Here is a 13,617-nt window from a genome sequence, read left to right as displayed (position 1 = left end):
GCCTTCTTATAAAAAAATTGGGTTGACAATTTCATATTTTCATTGTTGATATTTAATGTTTAACCTTTATAATTTATATATGAATTACACATATTTTTTATTTTTTAAATTTTAAATAATAATATTTTATAAAACTTAAAGAACTTGATAATTACATTTTTATAAAATTAAAGACTTAAATGTTAGGCTTTTACTTTTATAAAGGTTAAATCTTTGTTTAGATGAGAGAAAAATAACAAAGCTAATTTACATTCGTCACTAGTTTGGACAAAAGAAAAATAAGTTAGAGAAAGTAGTTAGCAAATCGTTGAGAAAGTGAATGGTAAAATATGCATCATTTATTTTTATAATAATTTATTTAACTATAAAAACAAATGATAAAATAGATATTTTATTATTTAGAAATAATAAAAATATTAAAATTTAATTTTAAAAGAATAAAAAATATCAAATTTCATATTTCAATCTTAATTTATCTTTTAAATAAAATTAATATAAACTGAAAACAATATGACTTACTATAAAATCATGGTAAATAATGATTTTATTTAATTTTTTCATAATAAAATTAAATTTGATATTTTTATTTTTTAATGTATAGTTAAAGGAAAAATTTAACGTTTAAACCATTTAAAAAATCAATTTATTTCCTTTTATTTTACTTACTAAGATCCAAACAGAAGGAATCTTTATTTTTTTCTCTTTTATCTTTTTTTTTCACTAAAAAAATGTTTTGAAACATAGTGTAAGTTATGTTAAGAAATTAAAAAAAAAAAAAAAAGAATGTTAAATATTTTTTTGTAAAAATGCGAGATAATATATTTAACTAGAGAAGAGATTGGTTTAATAAAAAACAAAATAAAGTAGTAAAGTTAGTGGGCGTCACTCGTCAGTGCATTGTATCGTATAACGAATTTAGTTGCAATGTACTGCACATCTCCTCCGCCGTCGCCCCTCCGGTCTTCTTACACGTCACCCTCTTTTGCTTAACATGCTCTCATTTCCGACAAACCGTCCATCCCTACGTGGCGCTTTATTAGTGGTTCGCCCACATTTTAATTTTCTTTCTTTTACATTCAATACGATTATTAAAATAAATACACTCCTTTTCCAAAAAACAATTAAAAAAAACTCTGCTTTTATTTTAATTAATTAATTTTCTGTCTAAAGTTTATAACTAAAATAATTCTAAAAAAATTACTATTTAATTTATATAATATTAAAAATTTTTAATTAATTTTTTATTTTTAATTAACTTTTTAATTTTAAAAAATTAAATATTATTTATATTTTAAAAAGTTTACTTTAATTTTTTCACTGATAGTTATCTATTCTCAAATAGCAAATTTAAGTATTTGACTACTTTTTAAAAGTAATCGATAGCGGATGGATATCTATTGATTATTTTTATTAAAAAATTTATTTAAAATTAAATTTTAAATAAAAATTAATTATTTATATTAAAATTATAGTAAAATCATAAAATTTAATAAAAAAGAATGAGTTTTATAGATTATTGCAGCAAATAGGTATTTATTAATTATTTTTTATATTGATTTAACTATAAATGTTAATATATATATATATATATATATATGAGATTTTTAAAAAAATTAATTAATAATTTTATTAATTTTAACTATTAAATATTATAAAAATATTAAAAATATTTTCAACATAAAATGATAAATTAATAGATATATTTATAAAAATTAAAGATTAATAAAAATAATTCTAATACTATATAGATTAAATAATAAAATAATTAATAATTAAAATTAATAAATTAATTAATAAATTTTTTAAAATTATATATACCTTTTAATATATGTTTTAAAATTAAAAAAAATACTAATGAGTTTATAAAAATTAAATAAAAATTTTTTAAATTAAAATCACATTTTTATAATTCTTCAAAAGAGCTAAAAAAGATAAATAGCTTTGTCAAAATTATTTTATTGATAATATTTAGGATCATATTTATTGCATATTTTAATTAGAAAAATGTTTAAGCTCAAAATAAAAAATATTAAAAATATAAAAGAATGGCCATAAACAATACAAAATATAATTTAAAAATAAAAAAAGTGCGTTATATTAATTTTTAGTACTAATATTACCATAAGCTTCATAGCTTTACGCGATTCAATTTTCCTTTGTTTAATTTCGTGTACTAAAGGTGAAGGGAACTCAATGGACACGTGTGTGTTCCTCCATTTATCTCTTTTTTTTTTTCTTATTCTCTTTAACATATATTGAAAAATTTATTAATTAATATTTTAATTTTAAAAAATATATTAAAATATTTTTAAAAAATATATTAATTAATTATTTCATTAATTTTAATCATCTTTATATTAATGATTTTTTAATTTTATAAAAAAATTATTAATTAATCCTATGTAATTATTAAAATTAATGACAAAAATTAATTAATAATTTTTTTATTATTTTAAAATATTTTTAAAAAAATTTATTAATTCAATTCTATTTAAAAATCACTCCCCAACATATATTTTAAAAAATTAAACTCTTTAATTTTTTAAATAAATATATCATTAATGGTTTTTAATTATAAATTAAAAAGTGTTGATTTTATAAATTTTAATAGGGTGATTTGAAATGACAACAAATTAATAAATTTCTAAAAAATGCGAACCTTTTAATAATTATTCCTTGTTTTCTTAAGCTCTGTTCTGCTCTGGCAACTATCCCTTTTTTCTATGTTTTTTTCTTGCAAGGTTAAGCAAACTCTCATATCTTTCTTAATTGATTGTTTTTTGTTTGCATTCTTTTATTTTTATTTTTTTTTTATTTTTCTTTTTTCTTTTTTTTTATATATGCAGTTTTTTTTTTATTAATTATTTTAATGAATTCTTGAAAGAGATTGAAGTCCTTGTTCAGATTGTTTTTCATAAATTTTTGAACGATACATATCCCTGGAGATCAGCTGGTGACTTGCTTGTTGTCTTCTTAACTTGGGTAGTTGCAGGTGGTTAAGTAAAAATAATAGAAGAGAAAAGAACTGAAAATTTCAAGAGGCTCAGATAAATTGCCTCTCCTTCAGGGAACCTGCTTGGGTTTTTCCAGGCTTTTCTACTTTGTTTCAATTCCTTTTCATCACTCTGTTTCTCATATTTTCTCATTTGATCCTTCCCATCTCTTTTATGACCAAAAGGATCAAAGGGGTTATCTGGGAGGTAGGAAAAAAAAGGAGGAATTTGGGTCTTTTCTGTCTCACACTTTCTTTCTGGTTGATGTGTCAAGGTACAGATTACTCCAGTTTTCTGGACCCATCTGTTTCTAGCATTTGATCTTAGTGTAATTTTTCTTTAAATTGCTTGGAATCCAAAATAATTCAAGTTTCAGTCCATTTCCAGCGATATTCTTTGCTACCCAGTTCAATTGGCATCTCATAGCTTCAGTGCTTAGCTTCTTCAATTTGCTTTATCATTCTTTCTTGTGTAAACGATTCCTTTTGAGAAGAAGCAAAATTGCAAGAGAAAATTTTGGAATTGTAAGTGAAATCAATTCAATGGAAGAGATATCTCCAACAGTTGCTGTTCCATTTAGCATAGACAAAATGATCTGCAAAAAGTCACCAGTGACAGCCCACAAGGAAATTTCTGGGCTAAAGCGTATGGCAGATAAAGCAACCTTGATACCAAACACTGCAAGGAAGCCAAACACACCTTTTGAGTCTGTTTCTTACAAGAATGATAGTGAAACTTCACAGATAGAAATAGCTGATGATGTGAGTTCTAGGGAAACCATTAATGAGCGAAGCAAGGGCTTTGATCACCAAGTACCAGAAACTTTATGTTCTCAATCTGTGGATTTGGATGCTGATTCCAATAGGGATTCAATGGATGTTGACAAGGGGATTGGTAATTTTGAAATGATAGCAAAGTCCCATGTGAGAGAACCATACGTTGAATTGTCTGAACCAAAATTATCTGCTGTGCCTCCTATGGTGCCGAAAGAACAGAAGATCACTGTAACAGGTAGCCTGAGTGCCTTTGAATTGGATAGAGTACCACTATGGGGATTTACATCTATATGTGGAAGGAGACCAGAGATGGAAGATGCTTTTGCTGCTGTTCCTAGATTTTTGCATATTCCTATTCATATTCTAACAGATGATATTGTTTTGAATGGCATGAACCAGAAACTAGATTACTGCACAGCTCATTTCTTTGGAGTCTATGATGGACATGGGGGCTCTCAGGTATGCTTAATACCACTTTTCATACTATTGTCCTTTAGTTATATAATGATTCTTTCGAGTAATATATCTGGAAATGCCTATTGATTTCTTATTAAGACTATTTCTAGTTCAAGTGATAGATTATAGAATAATCCTTATTGGGATATCCTGGCCAAGAATGTTCTGCTTGGTCAAAACTAAGGGCTTTCTTTCCGTAGGTTGCTAATTATTGTGCCAAGCGGATTCATTTGGCTCTGGCCAAGGAGATAGAAATTGCAAAAGCAGGCTTGTGTAATGGAAGCACTAGGAGTAATTGGCAGGAGCAGTGGAAGAAGGCCTTCTTAAATTGTTTTCTAAAAGTTGATGCTGAGACGGCAGGATCATGCAAAGGCGAGACAGGAAGTAATAGTGATGAATCTGAGGATCAATCTGAACCCATTGCCCCTGAAACTGTTGGTTCTACTGCAGTAGTTGCCATTGTTTGTCCAACTCACATTATAGTTGCAAACTGTGGCGACTCGAGAGCAGTCCTCTGTCGCGGAAAAGTAGCTATGCCATTATCAGTAGATCACAAAGTAAGGAATGGCTTCATTTTAATTTCAGTATTTTCCCATTAAAGTTTCACCTGGCATTCCTAAGGAGATCAATCTCCTCATATCTTCATTTTGCTTGCAGCCAGATAGAGAAGATGAATATGCAAGGATAGAAGCAGCAGGAGGCAAGATCATACAATGGAATGGATCTCGCGTTTTTGGTGTTCTTGCAATGTCAAGATCCATAGGTATGCGTCTCCACTCCAATCCTTTATGTTCTTTTCTGGGACATTACATGCTTGATGTCTAAATACTGTTGATGATTACAAATTGGTTTATATATCATCATCGTTATTTTTTTCTCAGGTGATAGATATTTGAAGCCATGGATAATCCCAGATCCTGAAGTGATGTTTGTTCCTCGAGCAAAAGAAGATGAGTGTCTTATCCTTGCAAGTGATGGCTTGTGGGATGTCATGACAAATCAAGAGGCATGTGACATTGCGAGAAGAAGAATTCTTCTTTGGCATAAAAAGAATGGTGATAAAAATACCTTGTCTGCAGAAAGGGGAGATGGAGCCGATCCTGCTGCTCAAGCTGCTGCAGAATACCTCTCCAAGCTCGCACTTCAGAAGGGAAGCAAGGATAATATCACTGTTATTGTGGTGGACTTGAAAGCTCAACGGAAACTAAAGAAGAAAACTTGACAGTAATACTAATATACTATAGAAATTATCAAGAGATAAAGGGAATGCATACTTTGGTTCATATATCTACATCAACTTGCTTTAGCCCATCAATTTTTTCACTTTGGGCTAAACATAACGTCTGTCATTAGCTCTCTTTCTCTCTACTAATTAGAAGCATATTTTGCCATCTGTATACTTGGACCTGCTGCAGTACATTGAACCTCTTGTTTTATTCTGCAAACAGCACATCCTATGATGATTAAAATTTCACCTCAAGGTGTTCCATTTGATATTGTAATCTTGGAGTTTGATTGGTGACCCTGGAATTCTCCCCGCTAAAGGGTTTTATTTTCCTTATATTTTCCCACGACAGAAAAGTAAATTATTTTTTTAGTGACCAACCAAAAGTTTGGTGGAAACAAGGCATGTGAACTAGTTAAAAGCCGGTTGAAATGCCTGGTCATGTTCAAGTTGACTAATTTTTCACCATCCTACTGATAATTGAATGACACAAATTAACGCGCGATAGTAAAATAGAATATTTCAAATCAGTGATCACCGTCAGGCTGCAGCTGACCAATATAGTCCCAGAAGTTAATGTCAAACATCGCGATTCAATAGATGGAACTAGGGGCGGCCCATAGTCTGATTTTTAGACCCAGAACCAGCCCAATCTAACCCAAGACCAGAATCAAACCATTTTCTCTCCTCTTTGAACCGAATTGAATTAACTTGAACTAAATTCAAGATGAAAGGACCCTGTAGTCCAGTCCCAAGTTCCAGAAACAGGACCATGCCACTGTAAGATTGAACACCTTTTAAAAAGAAGTTGATACATTTTCAACCCCCAACAAAGCAACTAAAAACAATGGTCTCCGTCTCCTTTAAGGTTAATACATGAAACACTCTGTACCTCAAACAATAACACAAGCAGGCAAATAGCACCTTTGTCAGCAAAACACTCTTGAATTTAACAGTGTTCCTCCCACAAGTAATCTTCTGGCACTGGGATGTGTTCCATGAAGTATTGATGCTTTCTCAACCTCAGACTTGTCATTTTAATGGTAGCAAGTGTTTTTCCACAGTTGCTGTGGCAGGTCTTAAAAATTTCAGGCAGCGAACCTCTCTTAAACTGTTTCATATTCTATCTGTTTGCAAAAGGAAAAGCAACTCCTTTAAATTGACAAAATCCGATACTCAAATCTTAAAAATATAAAATCCACATAAAATTATACTAAGTTAGCAAATTCCCGGAATTACCATTGAGTCCATGCAGCAATGCAAGATTGAGTTGAAAGTAAAATGCGTAAAAATGAGGGCATGAAACAAAATGCAAAAGATGAGGAAAAAGGAAACGGGTAACTTCTGACTATTTGGGAAGGAAAGAATTCGGCAAAAAGAGGGAGGCTAGCTCTATTAGTTACCACGCCTAGTACTAAATTGTGTGTGTGTGTGTACAAAGCAAGAGATTGCCTAATGCTCATGGAGCACATCCTCCTCTCACATACGCATGGGACCTACCCTCATTTTAAATAATAACTAAAGCTGTGAGTATAACTGCATTATTGCTTGCTGCGCTGAGAGCATAACATATTCTCTATATATATCTTATCAAAAAAAAAAAAAAACACAGAAACAATCACCAGGTTGTGTGCCTTTTTTCTTTTATTGGACCATCAGAGCAAGGGTCAGCCATCAAAACATAACCCCTCACCTGCACTGACCCATAATTTATTCTTATAAAACCTAAGTTTTAATTTGTGAAGATCTTTTTTTGGTTTCCAAAAGCAAAAGATACCATCAAAATTCTCTCAGAGACAAGCATGAGAAAGGAAAGCCTAAAATGCTTTAATATGCAGACTATGAACAAGGTGAAAGAATATAATGGACTAAAAGTTTATCTTGCCAGAAGATCCAAGTCATAGACACCGAAGGATGTGTACAAAACTCATAATAGTTTAGGACATATAATTTTCAAGAATATGACTTACAAACAAAAATTGGACTTACCATATGTTTAAGTTTGCAAGTGGAGAGCCTGAATTTGTGAAGTAAGAGGAGAGATCTATGTGCAGGTCATCATACATGTTCACAAATGGATGAGTCTGGCATTTGAATTGAAAAGATTTTGAAAGAAATCAGATCTAAAATTTTCAAGTCAGCACATGTTTATGTGATTTGACTTGGACATTAATGAGGCAAATAAATAAATAAATAAAATTAAATAGGAGTTTTCACCCACCATAAGTTCATTTGCTGACAGTCTGTCTTTTGGGTCTTTCTGCACACTGAAAAAGACAGTAAAATTATGATGGGAATTAGTAACCTGGTAATCTTGATATTCTGTAGGCCAAAAGGAAAATAATAATTCAATCTTAACATAAAAATGTTAACAGGGATAAAACCAGAAGTATCCTTCTATCAAAAGGAAAAGAAAAAAGAAATGACATGCAAAAAACTTGTGCATATAAACATAGATTTAACAGATGCTCCATTTCCTTTATCCTAATTCAACTGCAGAAACACATAGTCAGAATCAGAAATAACACACGCATAATATATTGTGAATTATTCCAAATGAAATTTTTAAGTATTTTTCTATTAAATTGCTTGATACTCATAAGAATGAATCAACATGACAAGTGAAGAAAAATACTGAGGTTATGCATATTATCTTCTTGAGTCTAATCTCATCATGTTGGTTTTCTGAGAGGAGAGGAGAACAAGAGTGTGAATGAGACTGAAAATTGTCTACTGATTTTATTAATCTGCTGGTATTTATACACAAAAATGTAATTGAAATTCAAATGAGATCATAAATAATTTAAATTTGAACTTAAAAATCTAAACAATATAATTTTAAAACCTAATCATGATTTAGCCTAATAACAGTAATTCAAAATTTGAAGACTAAGAACACTCCTCCTCGGTTTTGAAGTTGCAAATTTTGAATATTGTGAATTGTGCCTCTACTAGCTCTTGAATGTGAATGTGAATTTCAATATGGTCACGAACTTGATTGTGAGTGCAGAAATCTTTCTCCTGATCTTGAATGTGAGCAGAGAATTTCCTTCTCCTGGTCTTTGAATGTGAGCGGAGAATTTCATTCTCTGGACATTGGTTGTGAATGGAGAATTTTAGAATTCTCTTGACGTTTCTAGGTTAGGTTTATTATGGTAAGGATTTGTGGTTGGTGTAATTGTCTACTGCTGGTATTTATACTAAAAAATGTAACTGAAATTCAAATGAGATCATGAATAATTTAAATTTGAACTTAAAAATCTTAACAATATAATTTTAAAACTTAATCACGTGATTTAGCCTAACAACCATAATTCAAAATTTGAAGATTAAGTCAATTATTCTAACACATCAATACCATTATAGAGAGCATAACTTCACTCCATAACTGAAGACAACAAAACTATTATGAAGCACCACATAATCTATACCATGAAGATATAAATGAGCAGAACTCTGGAGAAAATTGATCAGAAGGTGCACAGGGTTGTGGTTGCTCAACAACAGCTTCCATAAGCTCGTAAACATTAACCCAACCTTCATCCTTCTGTGGAGGGGAATACGGGAACTGACCAGTTGCACACTCGAGCAATACTAAACCCAGGCTCCAAATGTCACTTTTGTATCCATATCTTCCTCCAATAATTCTTTCAGGCTACAGAGCCAATCACAAATGAACAAGTTTCAAAAACAAGCAGGTAATGGTGAACCTTTCCAACCAGATAACGTGGAAAGATTCTTGCAAAAGAAAGCAAACCACATGTACAGTTAAAAACTTACGGACATATAGTTATATGTACCAATAAAAGTATTTGCCTGTCCAGAGGTGCTTGCCATTATTGCACTCACGCCAAAGTCAGTAATTTTGACTTCTCCTCTATGATTTAATAATAAATTAGAAGGTTTTAAGTCCCTGTGGATAATGTGTTTTTCATGATGAAGATACAATAAGCCCTTGAGTACCTGCAGAAATAAGAAAAGCAATACGAAAAATAAATGGGTAGTACTATTGCAATTTGCGAATAACTAAAATTCATGATTCAATGATTTTCTAAATATTTCACCTGTTTACAGATCGCAGCAAGGTATGGTTCTGGAATTGTTTTAACTTTTCTGAGAAGATCTGCAAAAGATCCACCGTCCATATACTCTAAGATAATTGAGATGGCACCATTGTCATAAAAAGACTGGTAACACATAACGACATATGGACATTGTGATGATTGATTAATTTTTAGTTCCTGGGCAATTGCTTTTCTTGCATTAGCGTCAATATTCATCTGTACAACCTGAATCAAACAAGAATGAGTTCCTAATAAAAAGGAACAGCAAGTTAAATGTCAAAACATTCATATTTCTTGGAAAATAAGCCACACCTTTAATGCAAAAAACTGCCCTGTCCACTTATGCTGCACCAGCTGCACAATTCCACCACTTCCCTTCCCAATGACCTTAATGGCGTCTATGTCTGCCAAATTCAATTGGTTGTCCGTTGGTTTAATAGGGGGTGGCTGAAGAAAAGCATGCACATAAAACAAACTAGAAGTTTGTAAGGTGAAATTAACATTAAGTAATACATCCATCAAATAAACAAGAAAAATATGAATTAAAATTTAATTCACTAATCGTTGCTTTTCAGTTCATGGATCTCATTTTTGCAATTAAGTGAACTACATTAACCTTTCTATTTCTTTCATTTCTCTACTCACAATTTCTAAATCCAAGATGAACCTGAAACAAAAGCATATTAAGCATTCCTGTGGGAAGTTACAGATGGAACTAAAAAAATATTATATAATTGTGAGAAGGGTGGTACACCTTCAAAAAGGACCACATAGGAATTTTCAGATTTGTCTATGTTCAATAAGCCTTTGCAAGAGAAGCTTTGGAGATTCTAAATGAAAAGAATAGGCTACAGATATTAGCAATGAAGGCAACATATATTAATGGGGACATTTCATTGGGGCGCCAAATTAGAACTGTTAGTTCATTTCCCAGCAATGGCTTATAGAAGGTCATTAGGAATGAGAGAAATGATTTTACTTCAATTTTTTATTTTGACTCAGACTTCAAGCCTTGATTTTAGGGCTTGGAGAGGGATGATATCAACCTCAAGGAAGCCTTCTTGTTGAGGGCTTCGAGGAAGCCTTTCCTTAACTAAATAATGCAGCTTATGATAAAAAGGCTTGGTAAGAATATTGTCCTTTTTCTTTTTTTAAAAAAAATGGGATATGATGATAAAAAGAAAGACTATTTTGGAACAAAATGCTTCATTTAACAACTTCTTGGCTTTAACAAGGTGGCAAGTAGGAATTGACTGTTCTTGAGAATTTTCAACAATATGAGTGGATCTATTTTGTACCTTTTATGCAGCAGCTCTAGATAAATTGGGAAGTTTTCCGCAGGATAAATAAATTGGGAAGTTACAGATAGTACTAAGGCAAAAAAAGCTTGAGAAAAAGGACACAAATTCTGTGATAAAATAACAAGTGCAGCGAGTTTTGCCTTGCAAGAATGACAGAAAGAAAGAAAGAAAATAGAAGAAAAAATCATAAACAGATAAGTTAACTTCCATTCGTTTGTGCATCCTTTTACTCAGTTCTGACTTTAGGTAATCTGAAGTGGCGATGATATTTCTACTGGGTGTATCATGTGAGAGAAATGGTGAAAGATCAATCAATACTAATTTATTGTGAAGTTGCTTCCAGACCATGGGCCTTCCTTTTTGCCTATATCCAAATCTATCAGGTGCTTAAAAGGCTAGTTAAAAAGATGATTGAAGAAACGCATTGTAGAATTATTTAAGAACAAAATAAGGAAATTTGGGCTAATTCCCTACTTTGGTACATGGGACACAAGGAGGGAAGGAAGTAAAAAGACTTCTACCTTATGGGGAAGGTAGATAAAAATTAGAATAACTCACTTCAGATTATAATAAGACGTTTCAAGTAGAGGAAATTAATACGCATAATCTCGAAGCCACTACAATCAGTTAATATAATCCAAATAATTTTATGAATTGAAGTAATCGAATTTTTTGAGGAATGGATGATTCAAAGTTCAATCTCACGACTGACTCAAAAGAAACTGAAAATGTGCATAAACTATTCTTTAAGGGAAAAAAAAAAAGATAATAATAAAGAAATAAACAACAAATGTCGTTCAACCACTGATTAACGTTGAAACTCTCTCCAAATGAAGAAAATCTGCTCTTTCCTAAGTTAAAAAGATAGTTTAAAAACATCAGATCACCTCTGGGAAGAGGGAGAAGTAAAGACAACAATCTTACAGCTTCAGATTCGCTTTGCGAGACAGTTCGAACTCCATATCGATTGACTAGCAGATCACCATCCATAAAGGTACCACTTCGGGTTCTGGCAATGATTAAGCACCAGAAATCAGCTTAATGTATCAAAAACAGGTATTGTTAAAACAAGAGAATTAGACTTACAGGAACTTGGAAACTTCATCAGGAGGAGGGAGAGAGAGCTTGAGATTGATATTAGGCTTTAAGATTCCCTTCTTCATAATGGAAAATTGGGGGAAGAGATGTGGAGGAGAGTCGTTCCAAGTCTTTGCCTTTGAGGAGAAAATCAGCAGCTTCACCAGAGGCTTAGTCGCGCCTCTTTTTCCTCTCCCTCTGTCTAACACTTTCCATTCTTTGAAATGAAAATGTTTGGTTTTTATCTTTAAAAAAAAAGTTTTTAATAAATTCCTTCAAAAAATTTTTTTAATAAATTCTTTTTATTTTAGAATTAATATACAAATGATATTATAATAAAACTAAACGAATATGTGTTTTATTAAAAGTGAAAAATTCATAAAGCTTGTTAAATCAAAATTTTTAATTATTTTATTAAAAAATTAATTAATTAAGCAACTGGATAATATAAATATTTAAGATTAATATAAATTTATAATATTTATTTAATTACAATTAAAGTGATTAATTTTATAAAATATAAAAGTATTCAATGGAATGATTTTAAAAGGAAAAATTATTTTTTAGTCCTTAAAATATAGCGTAATTAACGGATTCATCCCTCTGTTTTTAGAATCTAACATTTTTATTTCTGAGATTTAATTATATCAAAATTAAAGGTATCTCTATTAAAAATACCGTTTTTATGATGTTGACGTATGTAATTTGCTTCTGTATTTTATATATACATATTTTTTTGAGTTTATTTAATTGCTCCGCTTTTACTTTTGACATTTTAAAATCGTGCCGATGAGTCGATGTATATCGATGAATTTAATAAATTCGGTGAGATGACACATATTATTGGATAGTTCGATTTTGATTTTAATTTTATTTAATTATTGATTTTAATTTGTTACATGATTTAATTTTGATTTTTTTGATTTTTTTTTTGAAGTTTTATTTTTTATAATCTTTTTTATAAAGTTGTATAAGCCTTACACAAATGCAATATATATAGTGTTTAAAAAAACATAAAAGCAAATAATTAATTTTTTTAAAAAAATAGGAATGTAATTGTAATAGCAAAAAAATTTCAGTAAAAGATAAGGTTTTGAATGATATTTTTTGACCCGATTTAATTTACTATAAGTTTGATACAAATCTCTTTAAATAAAAATTATATAAAGTCCACACGAAAGCTGAATCTTTTGCACAATGAAATTTCACATTGGTGAGCAAAATTTTCCAAGTTAAACTGTTTTGGTGGGAGACGGGTCGTCGCCCCTTGTTTTTGAACCTAGTAGCTAAGTGGTTGGAAAATTCATGGAATTTGGAATTTAAGCATTTACTTGTGCGTATTATTCAATACTAATCTAAACATTAATTCTTAGCAACCGATTTAGAGATTAGATTTGAAATCCCAATACGGTGAGCATTCGGTCGGTTTAGTTTTATCGAATAAACCGAAAATCGAAATTTTAGTGTTTATAAAAACTGAACCGAACTGATTTTGATCAAAAATCGAATCGAACCGGTCTGATTCGATTCGATTCGATCGGTTTCGATTTTTAATAATTTTTTTATTTTTTACACTTTATTTTTAGTATTTTAAAATTTAATTAAAATATTTTAATCTTAATATAATTTAATTTCTCTATATTATTGAAAAAACATATTATTATCACTAATTGGTTCGGTTTGGTTTTTTCGATTTTTTTCTGATTAAAACTGAATCGAATCGAA

General features: G+C 30.4%; 2 protein-coding genes across 3 annotated transcripts; one reads left to right on the top strand and one right to left on the bottom strand.

Annotated features, from left to right (window-relative positions):
- The first annotated feature begins 2,822 nt into the window (after positions 1-2,822).
- On the top strand, positions 2,823-5,719 carry LOC110603726 (protein phosphatase 2C 77). The gene is made up of 4 exons (XM_021741608.2): positions 2,823-4,228; positions 4,426-4,782; positions 4,883-4,988; positions 5,107-5,719. Exons 1-4 carry the CDS (start codon positions 3,536-3,538, stop codon positions 5,445-5,447), a joined length of 1,497 nt encoding a protein of 498 aa, XP_021597300.1. The 5' UTR covers positions 2,823-3,535; the 3' UTR covers positions 5,448-5,719.
- Positions 5,720-6,140: 421 nt separating this feature from the next.
- On the bottom strand, positions 6,141-12,111 carry LOC110603727 (mitogen-activated protein kinase kinase 2). Of its 2 annotated transcripts, none has more exons than XM_021741609.2 (9): positions 11,902-12,111; positions 11,740-11,824; positions 9,827-9,961; positions 9,515-9,739; positions 9,231-9,413; positions 8,882-9,105; positions 7,672-7,717; positions 7,440-7,534; positions 6,141-6,577 (listed from the first exon to the last, which is right to left on the bottom strand). In XM_021741609.2, coding segments are annotated over exons 1-9 (1,071 nt in total). In that variant the 5' UTR covers positions 11,979-12,111; the 3' UTR covers positions 6,141-6,576. The 2 variants fall into 2 exon arrangements, with proteins under 2 accessions (XP_021597301.1, XP_043807828.1); XM_043951893.1 differs by having other exon boundaries at positions 9,515-9,730.
- Positions 12,112-13,617: the final 1,506 nt, after the last annotated feature.

This window comes from Manihot esculenta, chromosome 16 (genome assembly GCF_001659605.2).
Source record: "Manihot esculenta cultivar AM560-2 chromosome 16, M.esculenta_v8, whole genome shotgun sequence".
Lineage (NCBI taxonomy): Eukaryota > Viridiplantae > Streptophyta > Magnoliopsida > Malpighiales > Euphorbiaceae > Manihot > Manihot esculenta.
Note: the sequence above shows the minus strand (reverse complement) of the source record. Positions and strands in the feature narration are given on the sequence as shown.